At 42.1% G+C, this 18,153-nt stretch overlaps 2 protein-coding genes across 2 annotated transcripts in view; one reads left to right on the top strand and one right to left on the bottom strand.

Annotated features, from left to right (window-relative positions):
- Positions 1-1,361: 1,361 nt before the first annotated feature.
- Positions 1,362-6,876, top strand: LOC134669678 (small ribosomal subunit protein eS6). Its single transcript, XM_063527349.1, has 6 exons — positions 1,362-1,478; positions 1,798-2,002; positions 2,657-2,802; positions 3,758-3,928; positions 5,371-5,517; positions 6,753-6,876. The coding sequence occupies exons 1-6, from the start codon at positions 1,473-1,475 to the stop codon at positions 6,837-6,839; spliced, it is 762 nt and encodes a 253-aa protein (XP_063383419.1). The 5' UTR covers positions 1,362-1,472; the 3' UTR covers positions 6,840-6,876.
- A 2,300-nt stretch (positions 6,877-9,176) lies between these two features.
- The window catches only part of LOC134669385 (uncharacterized), a 43,167-nt gene continuing 34,190 nt past the window's right edge, over positions 9,177-18,153 (bottom strand). The window contains exons 9-10 of the mRNA XM_063526906.1: positions 14,643-14,726; positions 9,177-9,447 (exon numbers count right to left, since the gene is read on the bottom strand). Coding sequence (XP_063382976.1) covers positions 9,289-9,447; positions 14,643-14,726 — 243 coding nt within the window. The 3' untranslated portion in view covers positions 9,177-9,288. The remainder of the gene's footprint in view (positions 9,448-14,642; positions 14,727-18,153) is intronic.

The raw sequence follows: 18,153 nt of genomic DNA, 5'->3' as shown, positions 1-18,153 counted from the left end.
CTGAGTATCTACAAATACAACAAAAAAATATAATAACTATAAAATCTATATTTATAAATATATTAAGTACAAAAATTATTGAGAAGATAAGTTTATTAACTACAACACGCAACTCGGACCGACCAAAGTCGTGTCACCTATGATGACAGCTGCCATAAAAATAGGGCTGCGTGTAATCTTAACCCTTAATTACCGGTTTAGTACGCAAATACAATGGTGAAATATTTTCAATCCTAAAGCCTATTTTTTTATTCGGTAGACTAAAATGACATTTCATATTATGAAATGACATTTTATGTTCATACTATAAAATGTCATTTTAGTCTACGGAATAAAAAAATAGGCTTTAGATGGTAGGAACCTATACGCGTGCGTCCGTGAGGAGCAAAACATATGCAATGCGATTCTATGATAAGTCGAATATATGGCCAAGCGCGCACCACGATTTTAATTTTTGCGACACGATTTTAGAATCGCGCTGTAATATATCGCAGAAAATTCGCTGCGCGCAGTCGCGCACTCCGATGAAAAAGTCAACGATTTGTTCATTCTCGACATGGATTTCGTACCAGTCGCTTGTCGTGAAACAATATGCAATCGTTGTATGACTTTGAGTATTTATACCACAAAGGTGATCTCCTTCTATTTCTATAATGAAACGGTCAACATCTAGCGTCTCATCTTGTAACTCCATTTGAGAAGCAGGTTCCGATATGTTGACGCTTGGAGAGCGAAATGCCGACTGAGGTCCGGGGTGCGATTTTATTATCGCAGTGCGCGCGGGGCCATACAACTCCGTATGCTGCAATTCACTTTGCGACAATCGCGTCGCGAGCAGTCGCGGAAAAATGTGACAATTCACATTTTAAAATCGCTGCGATTTTGTTGTCGCATATGCGCGCACTGCCATATAAACACATACGTTACATTTCTGCGACTAAATTATCGCGCGACAAAAAGTCGTGGTGCGCGCTTGGCCTATAGCCTCCTCCACACTCGTGCGCGAATCGCGGCGCGAAGCCGCGAACGCGAGTGTGGCGTCGATTTTCGCAGACAGCGAAATCGACTCCACACTCGCGTTCGCGGCTTCGCCCGCGATTCACGCGCATAGTCTGGGGGGGCTTTTTAGTTACCAACAATAATTCATACTAAATTTACGGTGGGAAATTAAAAAAAAATGTGAGACTGTGACAAGGACACCATATTTAGCCGTACTATTTAGAATGGAGACGGCCGCTATATGACGGCACCGCTATCCTAGGAAAACCGATCTTTACTGAAAGATAGGTACATAAGACTATCCGATTCGGTTATTTCCCCCCACCCCTCAGGCCTGGAATGGGATGTTTCTCGATTAATTACCGGTATTTACAATTAACCGATATTCATCGTCCCTTAGAGATCATCTCTAGCACATCAACTTGTCTCTGGTTCTTTTTCATGGCTGACGTTCGAAGAACTCAACCGCAGTCATGAAGGTTTATAACATTTATTTAATATATTTCACTGTTATAAAGCAAAAATAATGTGAAACCACAATAGTTTATATATCAAACTAAATACCAACTACAATTTTTATTCAACAAGTGTTGCGATTCCTGGGAATAATACAGATATTTCCTAGTCGTGTTGTGGAGTGAAACTTTTATCATGCGTTGATTTATTTTATATTTCTCGTTAAAAAGTGAATTAAGTTCAACTAAAATATCCATTGCTGAAAGTTGTACTTAATAGTAACCCGTTTCTGTAAGTTAAATTGGTATTTGTGTAGTGTTTATAACCTCAAAATTGTTTTAGTTGAACGTCTCGTACCCGGCAACGGGATGCCAGAAGTTATTCGAGGTTGTGGATGAGCACAAGCTCCGTATCTTTTACGAGAAGCGCATGGGCGCAGAGGTGGAGGCTGACCTGCTGGGAGACGAATGGAAGGGCTACGTCCTTCGCGTCGCCGGTGGCAATGACAAGCAAGGTTTCCCCATGAAGCAGGGAGTCCTGACCAACAGTTAGTATGCAATCCATTTCTTTATATTGTATGATCTTGACCGGAGTTAATATCATTGTTGTTTACATGCCTAAATGAACTTAGTTAATGATGTCAAGTTTTTAAGGTTATGTTTTTCGTAACCCTGAATCTTTTATTACTTTTACTAGTCTTTAAAGACTAGCAAAAAATAAGAGCAGGGAATAACATAACAGCGCCGAGCAGGAAACCCAGGCTCCAATGCTTGTGTTCTTTTACAAGTGTGCTGGACATTATTATTATTTATTAAAAAAATAATAATCGGGTAACAAGGCCCTTATTACAAATACCTTACAATCTACCATACATATGTATTTAATAAACTTAAAACTAAACACTATTTATGCGACAAAATGGCGTAACTCCATTGAATTGGCTGCTCTCTTGTCGGTTCATCATAATCTATAATTTTTGGACCAATTCATTTTTACTTACACTGTCTGTGACTCTGCCAAAACATAAATAATAGGTAGTTCCTCTTCATCACGGCACGGCACGCAGAAAGATTGAAAATAGGCCGAAGCTAGTCTTTGGCTACTTACTGTTTAACCATAGTTAACTATTATAACTAACCTACAACAACATTGTATATTGTTTAAAAATGTCACAATAAATAAAAACAGTTTTGGATTGCAGGCCGTGTGCGCCTCCTGATGTCCAAGGGTCACTCCTGCTACAGACCGCGTCGTGACGGTGAGAGAAAGCGCAAGTCGGTCCGCGGATGCATCGTTGATGCTAACCTGTCTGTGCTGGCCCTGGTTATTGTCCGCAAGGGCACCCAGGTAAGGTTATCTTCTTTATTTTTCTTTGGTAGGTCTTTTACAATAACATTACAGCTACAGAATGCTAAAAACAATACAAACATTAATACATAAAAACCTAACTCAGGATAGGAGTAAGTAGTTTTTGAACTTTTGTGCCATTGAATCTATTTATTATCTATTTTTCAGCACCATTTTATTTACATAGTATATCACGAAACTTTAATTAGAAATTAGAACATTTGTATTCATTTCATTCAAGCTCTCTTCTTCATCTTCCTTGCGTTGTCCTGGCATTTTTCCAGAGCTCATGGGAGCCTGGGGTCTGCTTGACAACTAATTCTCCTCACTCATTCAAGCTCCCAGTAATAATGTGGTGCTTAGATGTGTTAAATCATAAATACCCCTGTTCTTACTGTTTCCCAGATCTGCAAATCTGTGTAATTATATGCGGCAGGGTATAACATGACTGGTGTTAAACACAGGCTTGTGAGCTTACAAAGCTCATTTGCATTCCTTTAACACCCAACATTCATAGATTATAATGTATTCTTTCTACTTGGCTGAGAAAGTCTGTGCGATATCAAAGAGCATATGAAATACACTCAAGATATTCACATGGTGTGATTACCTAAATAGGAAGGTACCTAGTGTTTAGAAATAAATAACTTGAAAGCAAAGCTTTACTTTTAAGGGCTCATTTAAACGATGCGAGAACTCGCATGCGAGTTTCGTTACATTGCGGGTTTTGATTGGTTGGTTTAATAAGATGTAACCAATAATCCGCAATGTAACTAAAATCGCATGCGAGTTCGCGCATCCACTAAATCAGCCCTCATACTGATAATAACCAACTTAAAAAGGAGAATATTTTCACAAGTTTATAGTAACTCCTTGGAATATGAAAAACAAAGGCTAATTAAAGTAGAGCAATGAATGAAAATCAATAATTAAAACACATCTTTAATAATCGCAGGAAATCCCCGGACTGACTGACGGCAACGTGCCCCGCCGTCTCGGACCCAAGCGTGCGTCCAAGATCCGTAAGCTGTTCAACCTGAGCAAGGAGGACGATGTGCGCCGCTACGTCGTCAAGCGCGTGCTGCCGCCCAAGGAGGGCAAGGAGAATGCCAAGCCCAGATCAAAGGTGTGTACTAATATGGTTGTACCATCGCGCACACTTTTAACTGTACATTGGTGGACCTTATGCCTTTTGTAATAAAGTCCACCAATGTGCAGTTAGGAATGTTGCTGTTTGTAGATTATTCTTTGAGAATATGTCTGTGGTTCTGTCTAATTACCTCGACCGTTTCCATACTTTTTGTATGGGACGCGGCAATTATTCCGCAGACATTTTTTTAGAACGACCCACGTCTTACAAGTATGTTATGATGGAGATTGTCCATGATAAAGAATTGACGATTACTATAACAATTTTCGTACACTGACCCGCCTGTTTTTATCTCTATTGCACGCGCATAATTATATTGCTGTCACGCATGCACAGAGACACATTGACAACCGGCATCATGAGTGGGACAATAGAGTTAGCAACAGGTGGGTTAATGTTCAAAAACCCTTGTGGTAAGCGTCTTTGTTTTATACATTAACATTTTAATCTATTGCCATCTAGGACTGTATTTTATTTAAGTACCTTAAGAATGCCCTGATTTAAATATTGTTTGCTATTCTCTTAATAGTAGCAAGCAGCAGCATCAGGGTAAAGCATATTGGCACCGAGCAGGTAACACAGGTCTCGTGTCTGTGTTCTTTACAAGTGTGCTAAACATTTCAAAAATTAACACATTTACTGCCGAAAACCCGACTATCGGGTATTTAAAATTTCGTTCCCACGTCGGACGACCCGATAGTCGGGATCGTTGTACCACTGATTTATAATGACGAAATTGTTGTGGCCTGGCGCGGATGTCTTGTTTGCTTGGGTGGCGATGAATGTGTTGAGAAAGTAGATCATCATTCACCTCAGACTTTTTGGATGATGCATGGAATCCCCAAGAGGTGGCTGACGGATGCAAATTACGTCAAAATAATGTCGAACGCCACCTATGTCTGTTTACAAGAAGTTTTGAAATAGTATAGTTCCCTGAGTATCACATAAATAAAAATCAAAACTGAGAATGTAAGTAAAGTTACCATACTTTTTTTAAAGCGTCTTGTTTACCGCCGACGGATTTCGTCTAGCAATATAGATTATAAATTTTAACAATATTTTTTTTAAAATACATAAGTCAGCACTGAGAATTTAAGAAGTGAATATTTTTTTACCTGTCTTTAGACATGGTATAACGGACAAATAGCCGCCGGGCCAAGCTAACAGGTATGCATACATTCAAAGTAGATACTTTTACTACCAAATGACACATATAAATTGTTGGTTGGTTGGTTGTCTGGATCTGGATTATGTTCTTTCTTTACAATTAATTAAATACCTAGAGTCTGTGCGGAAGGAGGAATGTCATAGACTGTATTGATTCTCTTATATTTCACGACTCTTCCCTTTCCTCACAGACTACAGTTGAGACTGATTCTCGATTAATTTAAAAACTTAATATCTATTGTATATTCCAGGCCCCTAAAATCCAGAGGCTAGTGACACCCGTGGTCCTGCAGCGCAGACGCCACCGCCTGGCGCTGAAGAAGAAGCGCCTGGTCAAGCGCAAGGCCGCCGAGGCCGACTACGCCAAACTGCTCGCTCAGAGGAAGAAGGAATCCAAGGTAACTTAAGTTCTTCCTAGTCAATAGGCAGTTGTACGAGAACCTCGTAATGCTGAGTATAGATATACCTTTTATTAGAGTAATGCATTTAGGCATTCCGCCTAGCCAGGGAACTAGGATGGATATGTCTGACTAAAACCTCCACGGTATGCCCTTCTCGCAGCAATGGTGACTGTGAAGTGTGAACACGGGATCACAGAGCATTCCACCAGTAGACAACTAGACATACCTCGTCGAAGGCATAGTACTTGCGAGTGCGTTTTCCTGCTATACAGAACGCTCTGTAATTTCATCAAGATAAATGCAGTGCATAATTAATTATTAACGGCCTCCTAGTCTAGTCTGTAGTGACACTGCCTACGAAGCAGGAGGTCCCGGGTTCGAATCCTGGTAAGGGCATTTATTTGTGTGTTCATCACAAATATTTGTTCCTGAGCGCTGCGCGCTGGTGGCCGAGCGGTAAGAGCGTGCAACTTGCAATCTGGAGGTCGCGGGTTCAAACCCCGGCTCGTACCAATGTGTTTTTCGGAACTTATGTACGAAATATCATTTGATATTTACTAGTCGCTTTTCGGTGAAGGAAAACATCGTGAGGAAACCGGACTAATCCCAATAAGGCCTAGTTTCCCCTCTGGGTTGGAAGGTCAGATGGCAGTCGCTTTCGTAAAAACTAGTGCCTACGTCAAATCATGGGATTAGTTGTCAAGCGGACCCCAGGCTCCTATTTGAGCCGTGGCAAAATGCCGGGATAACGCGAGGGAGAAGAAGAAAAAAAATATATTTTCCTTCGTATTCTCACTACTTTTTGTACAATTGAAATAGCAAGACACATTCGAGCGTTTCCGTGAAAATACTAAGGAAAACAATTATGCAGTATGTTGAGTGTAATCAATAGTTGAAAACTGAACCAGCCAGTGTGCATCAGATACCTCATAAAGGAGATAGGATTCTAAGTACCTTCATAGCATATGAAGGCAAAAGTCGTGACAGCTGATATCATATAACCATGATTAAATTTATGGAGATTATATCATGCTGTAAGATTATGTGCTGTTTCTTACCCCTCTGCATACTGTCAATGTAAGCTGAGATATTAAAATAGCCACACACATTTCTAGAGAAATTGTTTTTCTCCAATTTGACCATTGCTGCCATACAAAATTAACACACCGATCGTGTTTGGTAGTGAACGTGTTTACTAGGTCCAATATCAATTTTGTTTTTGTTTTTCTCAGGTCCGCCGCCAAGAGGAACTCAGACGCAGGCGCTCAGCTTCAATCCGGGACTCCAAGAGCTCCGACAAGAGTGCTCCCCAAAAGTGATCAACTCATAACTAATAAAAAAAATATAAAACTTTAATATATTGTTTTTGATTTAACTCTATAATACATATACTCGCCCTTCAGGGATACCTCTTTATTCACTACAGATTTATTTTATTATGATGATTCACGAAAAGCTATAATCCTTTTCAACTTTGCTTCTATGACAGCTGTCATCTCCAATGTCTCCATCATAGTTTGAAAGGGACGACACTACAGTGTTACCACTTTTAAATTTCTACTTTTTTTTTTTGCCAAGTTGTATTTTATCTGATGTATCCATTACATTTTTCCTTTCTTTTGTAAATGCGTAATGATAGTACAAAGGCGAATTTATCCCTAAGAGGGATCTCTTCCAGTTAACCTATATTTCACGAATCTCACATTAGGCGCTGTTCGGTGTAGTAACAATCCTGAATCGCGCTATCAATTTTAGATAAGATAATTATGGAGTGTAGAAGTAACCTCTACCTTCCATAATGACCCCAGCTAACATTTTGTTTAGTTCACGAAGGCCACGCTAGATGGCGCTGTTCGGGGTACTACAAAATCTTGAATCACGCTATCAAGATTTTTTTCGGTCGTTGACCCCAGCCGAGTACACAACACAATTTACTTAGTTCACTAATCTAACACTAGATAGCGCTGTTCTGTGTCAATCCTGATTTTTCTTTGGTTAACCTTTTGGCGTGGGGACTATATAGCCCAAGCCCTCTCGCGCATGAGAGGAGGCCTGTGCTCAGCAGTGGGACGTATATAGGCTGAAATGATGATAACCTTTTGGACGCCAATTTATTTTTTATTTAGATATTTACTTCAGGCAACAAGGCCCATATTACAAATACCTTACAGACTAACATACATATGTATTTTATAAACTTAAAACTAAACACTATTTAGACGACAAAGCGGCGTGGCTCCGTTGTGTCGGCTGCTCTTGTGTCGGATTCGGCAGTTTGCCCCGGAACCTCCGAAACACGACACCTTTCGGCCAGAAGTCGGCGCACTCGATGGTCCCCTGCAGCGGTCGCGGCACGCGCACCACAAAAGAGTTGAAGTGCACGTAGTGGCGCGATCGAAGCTGGAACACCCTCAGCGTGTAGCCGGTCTTCTGGTGTACATACTCCACCACTTCAGCAGCCGTGGCGGTATAATGCAGACGCGATACGTACAGCGCCTTACTTGGTGTAGCAATCCGCAAGCCAGAATTAGCCGGTTCAGCGGTACCACACTGGCAACAGGGAGCTTCTCCTTGGGAGCCGCTCGATCTTCAGTACCCTTTACAGGTACACTAATCCGGTTCGATGCGACTTTCGGACCGGCGACGACATCCGCGTAAACACGATGACGTGATTTGGAGGAGGCGGGGGGAGGGCGCGCGCGCGGGAGGCTCGCGGGCAGCAACACAGCTGATGCGACACATTTTACAGTGTCAGCAACTCGCAAACTAACCGACTCAGCGCTCGTGGCTTGCCGGTCATCGCACTTGAAATTCGACGCCGCCGACCGAGTAAGGGCACTGTTTCGCAAACTGATGACTTCGTTGCGTAACTCGGTTATAGTGACCTGGGCCGCATCAAACTTCGAAATGACATCTGCTAGACTTGTTTTCAGGGCCACGATTTCCTTCAACAAGCAGCTAACGTCGACATGATCCGGAATATAGGACGGCAGGCTGGAGGCACCCGTCGTCGCAAACTCCGGAATCAGGTCTTCATTCTCCCTTAGAACGTTAATGATGTTCTCGAGGGTCTTCTTCCCGGTTTCATCTCCTCTCCGGTGAGGTACATACGTGCCGGCGATCCCGAGGGACTCGTGCAGCACCTTCTTTGCTGCACAGATATCTTCGACGGAATAACTCGATGAACAGATCTGGACAGCAGACACCGTGTCCATCACTCCTTCCAGCAGCAGCTTCTGTTGCAGAAAGGCGAGGAGCTCGTTCACGATAGGTGCACTCTGTCCGGAGGCACTCATCGCGTCACTTCGCTAGCTGCGGCCGAGCCGCGCTAATTTCGCAATTAATTTAATTAATTGATCATCAATACGTCTATGTCGCTGCGCGCATTGGACATGACTCATATATACAATGACCGATATATCCGCGCCATAGATCCAACACCAAAGGTTTTTAGTTGACCAAACGCATGATGCATGCTTACTATGACGTTTTAGGATTTAGTAACGACTACAGGTAACCACTTTATTCTGAGAATCCTAATTTCAAGCATGGGTAAGTTCTAAATGTACTTACAAATCATCCAGCCAGCGACGCCCACACGATGCCACATTATGTATGTGTCATATAACGTAACAAGATCATAATAAAACCAGAAATTCCGAACCTAATAATTTATGATAAATTTATCATTCCACAAGATAATTTACATGACGATACAGACGTTCACAAACAATTTCAAAAGCAAAGCATAATCCAAACTACACAGGTTCAGATACTATAGTGATTCACTGGAGTTTTCAGAAGTCCGAGGCCCACGTAGCGCGCCAACACTCGCAAGTATGATGGGTTCAACCTCTTTCTCTTCCCTAATAGGGTCTTTAGCAGTTTTACAGAGAATCCGTCGAACTGTCTCTGGTAATCCGAAGCCTGTAATAGGTCGTTAGGTGGATAACTAGGTTTTAAGGGTTCTGTACCTCAAAAGGAAAAAACGGAACCCTTATAGCAGCGTTCGGCAACCCGCGGCCCCCGGGCCGCATGCGGCCCGCGAACCTCACACTTGCGGCCCGCGAGCCTCCGTGGCTATTTTATTGACAAATGGCAATGTCTGATAAAGTCATAAATATTAACAAAGTGCGGCCCGCGTCCACTTCGATAACTGCTATGTGGCCCTTGGCTGCTAAAAGGTTGCCGACCGCTGCCTTAAGGCCGAGCCACACCGGCTGCGTGTGCAGCACGTTGCGTGGCGTGCGCAGCACCCCTGTCACACCGGGTGACGCGCACGTCACGCAGCGCACGCCACGCAACGTGCTGCACACGCCACGCAGGCGCACGCTGCAGCTCAGTCATGCGTGCAGTAAAATAAAATAATCCTGCGACAGTACCTACATCATGTTATTATAACTCCCGTTGCAAATGGAAGCTGCTCACCTAATGCCGCCATTGCAATTAGAAGAAAAAATGTCTTATATTTGAATCGAGATAGTTGAGAGTACATAATATTGTTCATCGACGCAAAATAGTTCACAATACAACAACCTTGTTTTCCAATAGTATCGTTAATACCTAAAATCGATTCTTTCCCACAGGCCAAATTAATTTTTTTTAAGACGTATTTGTGGTAATCTTTGTGCTATGTTGTAAATATACATTCATATTAACGAAAGATTTTAATTAGCTTTTCTTTTATCACTGAATCCGTATTAAAAACCAGCACGCGCACCGGCCGAGTTGTAAATAAATACAAGTGGCTGCGCGTGTACACGCACAGCACCTATGCAGCACCGAGCTGTGCGCGTCCGAACCTGCTCGGTTCGCCCTCTCATAGGGAACGCAGTTAAACACAACGTCATCACTGCACGCAACGAAGCGACGTTGCCGATCCGCTGCGTAGACGCGTGCACGCAGCACGCAGCCGGTTTGTCTCGTCGGAGCTGCGTTGCGTGCAAGTCACGCGTACGCGCACGTCACGCACACGTCACGCAAGCGGTGTGTCCTCTCTTATGAGTTTTCATATTCTACAACGCAGCGGGACGCGTACGTGCACGCGCACGTCACGCACACGCATCCGGTGTGGCCTGGCCTTTATAGGATCACTCATGTCTGTAGTGTCTGTCCGTCTTTCACAGCCTTCGCAGCCTATTTTCTCCAAAAGTAAATTTTGGGGGGTAAATGAGAAATGAAAAAATAAAGTTTCGTGTTACATATCAAATGAAAGAGCTCATTGTGAGAATCTCAAATCAACTCAACGCTACTGGGTCTAAAATTTTGAAAGTACACAAAATAGTTCTTTACTTACAGATGACAGAAAAAACCTACTTAGTTTTTGATACGACCCCTACGGGTTTTTAAAAGACATTTCACTCACCATTTCACTCACGTTTTATATGAAATAATAGGTACCTACCTACATTGTTTAAAATTGTGTAATGTACCTACGGAATCCTTGGAACGCGAGTCCGACTCGCACTTGACCGGTTTTTTTGTTTTGAACGAAAATGGGCTTTTTAGTGAATAGATTAGAGTTCATTAGAACTAGATTACTATTCACCAAAAAAGCCCTCAAGCCAAGCCAAGTGTGAAATCTATTTCGCAGATCTGCGATCTCGACTCCACACTCGCGTTCGCGGCTTTGCGCCGCGATTCGTGCACGAGTGTGGAGCGGGCTTATATTTCGTGAAACGGAAAGTCGGCCACGATCATAAATCGTAATAGTGTTTTCAGACGGCCGTACGGTCGTTAAGGTCGCTGTTCGGTGCGGCAGTTATATATACTCGTAAATCTCAAACAACATACAAACAAAAGATAAGGTCCTCAACGTCATCGTATAGCCAAAGAGAATAGATAGTATAGAGGGCTATTGCCAAAGTAAATTTTGTAGTCACGGTTAGGGCTTGCAATATCGGATGGTTTCCATTCCAATTCCGGAACGAATTATCGATATTGGATTCCAATTCCGGAACTAGGGTTTATCATATTTTTAATCGATTTTTTAGTAAAAAACAACAAAAAATGTGAAATTCTGATACTTTACTTTTATTAAAGTTAGAAATTCAGAGAAATTTAATTTGTAGTAGGTAGCTACGTTTTTTTCACCTCTTATTTTACCACTTTATACAATTAATGGTTAATGGTGCTGTTTAATGGATATTTTTATTCACTTCTATGATACGGGGCATTAGGCGAAGCTATAGTTGCTAGCAAACCATTCGATGCATAATTTTATAAAATAGTAGTATGTATTTATTATATTTGTATGTATGTATTATATTAAAGTATATAATAGTTTTCGTCTTATTTTTATTTTATTTATTTTTTATTAAATGTATATCGGCAGTCGGCACTACCCAATCAATGTTGTAAGTCCACCAGCCACTGTGCCAACTCGCGTCTTATGCATCTTTCACTTCCACCCCTGAAGCATATAGCTCTAGCGACTCCTCTCTGGACGGCCAATTAAGGCAAGCCAGAGCTGAGAGTCCTGCGGGTCCCCTTGGGGTCCACTCCGACCGACGAAGACACGCCGGAGACGGAGACCCTGACCGACTCTCGGGAGCACTCGGGTCCGTGGGGTCGTTACTCCCCAACAGCTCGCCACAAGCTGCCCTGCGGACTTATTATTATTTGTATGTCTTTTCCATATCTCGGGACCATGGGGTCCCGGACCTTTGGGAGGCGTACGTGGGGTCGAAGCCAACAGCGCAGAGGCCCTTTAAGACACTTTAATCTAAAAGCAAGGGATACACGTGGCGGATACCATCCCCGAACGCACAATGTGATACATCCGGAGATGGTCCCCGCCAGGTGCAAAGACTATTGCAGTGAAGCACTTTTGTGCTGCGATGGGAACTAAGGTCATGGGCTATAGATTTAAAAGTTGGATGGACTGGATAATGGGCTATGGGAGAGACTAGCGGACACCTGCCGTGACAATCAGTCTCAAAATTGTATAAGACAGGTGGTGACTCGCCAACTCATTGAGTGGGCCCCGCAATGGCCGTACGCACAGTGCGACAACAGGGCAACACTTTGGAGTGGCTGTGAGGTTGTCGAGAGGTGAGTCTGCGGTAGTCACATCCCGGTAATCCGTTATGCAGCAGGCCGCCGGCGTTATGACATTTTACACTTCCAACCTGGAGCATAGGTCCCGCTCTTGCGACTACACTCTGGCCGGCCAATCAAGGCAAGCACAGAGGCGAGGGCCAGATGACAGAGCCCTCTGGAATAGGGGTCCGCGGTGTCGCCACTCACCGTCAGCTCGCCACAAGCTGCCCCCGCGGGTTATTATTATTTGTATCTCCGTTACAAACTCTCGGGTTTTTAAGCCCGGTCATTTATAAGGCGTGCGTGGGGATATAGATCCAACACGTAGAGGCCGTTTGGAGAGCTTTGATGTCATGTAGAACGCCTGCTGGAACCCATTCACGGGTGCATAAATAGATACCCGTAAACCGGTTTCAGCAGGCATTGGGAGCTATTATAGAAAAAATGGAAAGAGTCCTGGTCTATGGTTTAAATTTGGGTGGGAAATAAGTCTGGGCTATTGCTAAGTTTCGGACACCTGCCATAACATTGTTATACAGTGTTATCGAGGCAGGCGGTGACTCGCCACTCGTTAGATGGGCGCCTGATGCGCCATCGTAAAGACGGCCAGGCGCAACACCGGCGTGAGCGGCTCAGGGGTGTCGAGAGGTGGTGCTGCGCTTTCTCCGAAGTTACTCGCGGCGTTATGCCCTTTAACACTTCCACCCCTGGAGCATATAGCTCTAGCGACTCCTCTCTGGACGGCCAACGAAGGCAAGCCAGCGCTGAGAGTCCTACGGGTCCCCTTGGGGTCCACTCCGACCGACGAAGACACGCCGGAGACGGAGGCCCTGACCGACTCTCGGGAGCACTCGGGTCCGTGGGGTCGTTACTCCCCAACTATGAATAGTTAAATAAAATATTGTTAGCTTCCTACTTTTCCTAACCCAGTATTCTCTCTGAATCGAAGATAAAGAATCCAAATATTATTAAATTTCAATTCATAAAATTCGCTTATGTAGGATTTAGACTATTCTGACTATTCTAAGCAAGTAAATCGCTTTGCTTTTTTTATGAGCCCATATTGTCCCACTGCTTTAGTAGTTCACTAAATGACTAGAGGCACTTAATAACAAAAAAAAACACAAGTATAGTGTAGTTTCTTAACAATGTTCAATAATAAACGTATTAAAACCTAAAAAAAATTTTTTTCGAAATTCCGGAATGCAAGCCCTAGTCACGGTACATTTACTGCCATCTATCGACACACGATTAAAACTTAAAATAAATGTTTACGGATAAATTATTGTTAATTTTTATCGTTCCATACTGAACCATGTTCTTTCACTGATATGTGTTAAAATTGTTAAATATCAAACGGTGTCGTCAACGCCATCTAGTCGAGAATAGGCCAAAGGTGTGTGCGCCATCTATTCGAGAATGACTTTTTCTTGATTTCCGAGGCACGTTTTTTTCTTAAACTTTATTTATCTTATACGGAGTTATATATATCTCTTCTCTGGTATAGCTTATAGGGTTATAGGTTAGCGCATCTGCCCTTTAGGGCCGGTACAGACGCGGACTGCAAACCGACTGCAGCTTGTATGGCAACTGTATGCCGACGTGAGCGTGCATTTGGCGTGCAGTTCCCATACAAATTGCAGTCCGCGTCTGTACCGGCCCACAGCGTATCTAGACTAGTCAATTTTTCGCTAATCTGATTACATTGCCCGATCGAATCAGGACGTGCGGACGCAAACGCCAATTTGGCTCGACGAATTCAACCGCCGATAATGATCGATATTACCAATAAAATGAGGTGCGGTCGCAAGAATACCAATTTGTGAGGCCATTATTTTCGTTTTGGGGCATTTTTTTCAATTTAGAGGGCTTTAATATCATTATAAATCTAAAATTGTTGATTAAATTGGAGATTGACGCCAATTTTATTTCTGATCAAATTGACAGACTTGATCAATCCCGTCTGGATACCGCTTTAGTGATTTGGCTGTTGTTATTGCCGCAATAAAAGCTTGTTAACTTTTTACTCTATGAACTTAAAACAATAATTCAACTATAAATAAAAATAAAATAAATCTTACAGTAGTTTTCGCTATCCAAATCAATTCTTCCAAAAGATTATCGTTCTTTTCCTTAATTTCTAGTAAGGGAGGCACGTCCAGATACTGAAAAAACATCTAAAGCTCATATTTCAATTCAGTGCTTCATATTTATGGGCACAAGTAGTCCGCCCGCTCTCCTAGCCTAGTCACTAGTCACAGTCACAGTGACCCTGCCTCTGAATCAGGAGGTCCCGAGTTTAAATTCTGGTAAGAGCATTTGTATCGTTTCCAAGCAACAAGTCCCAGTATGTCGCTTGCCGTAAAGCCCCCTCCACACTCGTGCGCGAATCGCGGCGCGAAGCCGCGAACGCGAGTGTTAGCTAGGGTTCTAAGTGACAAAAAAAGGTCGAACCTTTTTTTTCTTGATTAAAGCATGAAACTTGGCACAGTTGTTCCTTATATCAAACCAAGCCGATTTCGATCGGTAGCCCGAAGGAGCCCCCCCTCTGGGGCCGGAGAGGGGGGGGTCAAAGTACCGCTCGCCCGGCTTCATTCTTAAAATTCTAACAGGCCCCGTTTAGCTAATAGGTCATATTTGGTATCAATTTCGGATAAATCAATAACGTAGAATTCATTTCTGGTATAAAAAATTAGCAATTTGTAGAAAAAAATAAAAAAAATATCTAATTTTTCAAGTTTAATTTTTGTTTCTTATTTATTGTCAGAATTAAACTGCCTGGTTTTTCTACATTGAAAAAATATGATGATAAAGCCTATTTAATGCAGATTTTAAAAACATAACTTTTACATATCTTCATTAAGAGGAAATTGCATAAAAAAAATCTTATATCGTCTCGCGCCGGTGAATATCTTTTTACCGACATCGGAATCGATATAGACAACATCCGAAGTACACACTCTGGAGACCGATTAAAAGTATTGATTATTGTTGTAGATAGATAAAGATAGAAAAGCGTACAAATATTTTCTTATGTGTCGTTCAGTGAAAAAAGGGACCTTGGAAAAAATTATCACAGAGCCTCGCGTTTGTATAGAAGCATACTCGTAGGTATTTAGTTAGTGCCAACCACTCCATGGATTCCATGGCCGCTGTTCTCAATAGGGGATATTACTGCAATGTTCTGCCGCCAAAGTGCAGCACTACTGACTCTAGTAAATTCATAAACTAACTTATACATACTGTACCTTAAACTGTTTTTTGACAAGTTTTCACAGACAATAAAATATGACATTGATGCATCAAGGCGGTTTGTTAACCAGGGCCTATCGGTAAAAACGAAAATCGAAATTAAGTTATCTGCCTCTTTATCGAATATGCAAGAGTGATAGAGGGATTAGACAACGAAACTTCGATTTTCTTGTTTCGCGGCAGACCCCCAGATTGTTAGTGATTGACAGATAGTGGTAGTGGCGCTACCTACGCAGAGTTTTGCGTAATATTCCCTATTAATAAGAAGTAAACTATAAGTATTATTTAATCTGCTTACTTATTACATTATACCACACTTTAATGTTGCGTCTTGTGTATTAATGCAATTCCTTCCCCCGACACATGAATGGATACATTTCATAATTCACGTATATATGTCAGTTTCAACCATATAGTAGAAGAGCCGGCCGCAAATTTTCTAACCGACTTGATACCACGATGAAATGCACAATGGTTTCCCATAAAAGTGATGCTAAGTCCGAATTCGATAGTCTGCCACGGCGGAACTTGCCGAAAGTACGAAAAAGAAGGCCACTTCCGGTGCGAAAAAAGGGGGCTGATTTAACCCATCTGATACCGAAATAATAGTTATGGCAGCAGTTAGAAATTTACATGTAGACACATAAAAGCGAAGTCTGCCAGTGTTTTTTTTGCCGGAAGTGCTTGGCAGACGCTCTCAAAGGTGGCCAACGGGACCCCTAATTTAACCCATCTGATACCACCATGAAACCAATTCCAGTCGGTAGGTATGAACCCTCATGTCAGGAATATATAAGTCTGCCAAGGCTTTTCCTGCCGAAACACCTTGGCAGACGAGATTATGTAAGCAAGGTCGGCATCGGTTACCCTACACTAACCCATCTGATACCACCATGAAACCAATTCCAGTCGGTAGGTACGAACCCCCATTTTAGGAATATATAAGTCTGCCAAGGTTTTTCCTGCCGAAACACCTTGGCAGACGAGATTATAAACAAGATGACCATCGGTTACCGTACACTAACCCATCTGATACCGCCATGAAACCAATTCCAGTCGGTAGGTATGAACCCTCATTTCACGAATATACAAGTCTGCCAAGGCTTTTCCTGCCGTAACACCACGGCAGACGAGATTATGTAAGCAAGGTCGGCATCGGTTACCCTACACTAACCCATCTGATACCACCATGAAACCAATTCCAGTCGGTAGGTATGAACCCCCATTTTAGAAATATATAAGTCTGCCAAGGTTTTTCCTGCCGAAACACCTTGGCAGACGAGATTATAAGCAAGATGACCATCGGTTACCGTACAGTAACCCATCTGATACCACCATGAAACCAATTCTAGTCGGTAGGTATGAACCCTCATTTCAGGAATTTATAAGTCTGCCAAGGCCTTTCCTGCCGAAACACCTTGACAGACGAGATTATGTAAGCAGCATCCACATACGAGGGATCCGTATTTTGGGATTATACAGATTACGGACATTATTAATAGCTGTAGGCTTATTTATTACTTTATGCTTATACATATTTGTATATTATTATGTTATTAATAAAATATATTTATAATTTATTAAACCTAAACTTAATACATTGGGAATTCATTACCTGCTTACGGCAGTAGTAGGGATAAGTGGGTCAGTTCTGGCTCACTGAGCCAGGCCAACAGTCCCTCCCCCTTTTTTCCCTTGTTGAGGCCCTGCAACCTTGCCTTGAACCCAAACTAATGTCATTGTAGCTCGAATCTAACCTAATCTATTTTTATTGCTTTTAGAATATTTCAATTATCTACTTTTGCAAAGTTAAAGGTTGAAATCTCTATTTCGCAAAATGGAATTTTAATGTGACTTTAATGTATGTGCAGTCTACTTAGTAATTGGGTTTAAAGATATAAAAACACACATTTATTTCCTATCCTAAGTATCCTATCCTAAGTTTATTCAAATAATATTCTGAACATATATAGTAATTAGACTGGTCATATTTTTCATAAAATCGATTTCGACTGGCAAAGCATATAATTTTTTGGCAACCGGGTTTTTTAACCTAATTAGACCCCGCTGAATCCGAATTTGCCGGTTGCTCGATCGAAATCTTGACCAGAAGTGAGATATTTGACATTAAAGGTCCCTTTTTTTCGTTTTTCGTAAATAACTCTTAAACGGTGGCACATAGCAAAAAATGTTCTATTACATAAGTATTCTGCATAAAATTGCCTACAAGAAAGATTCAGTACAATTTTTCGCTAGGGTCAATATTCAAAGAGATTTTAACGCGGGAAATTTAATTATAATCACTTCTAAGGTCCCGTTTTTTAGGTTTTCGTAAATAAC

Source organism: Cydia fagiglandana, chromosome 12 (genome assembly GCF_963556715.1).
Source record: "Cydia fagiglandana chromosome 12, ilCydFagi1.1, whole genome shotgun sequence".
In the NCBI taxonomy this organism is placed as follows: Eukaryota; Metazoa; Arthropoda; class Insecta; order Lepidoptera; family Tortricidae; genus Cydia; species Cydia fagiglandana.
This window is presented reverse-complemented; position numbering and strand designations above follow the sequence as displayed.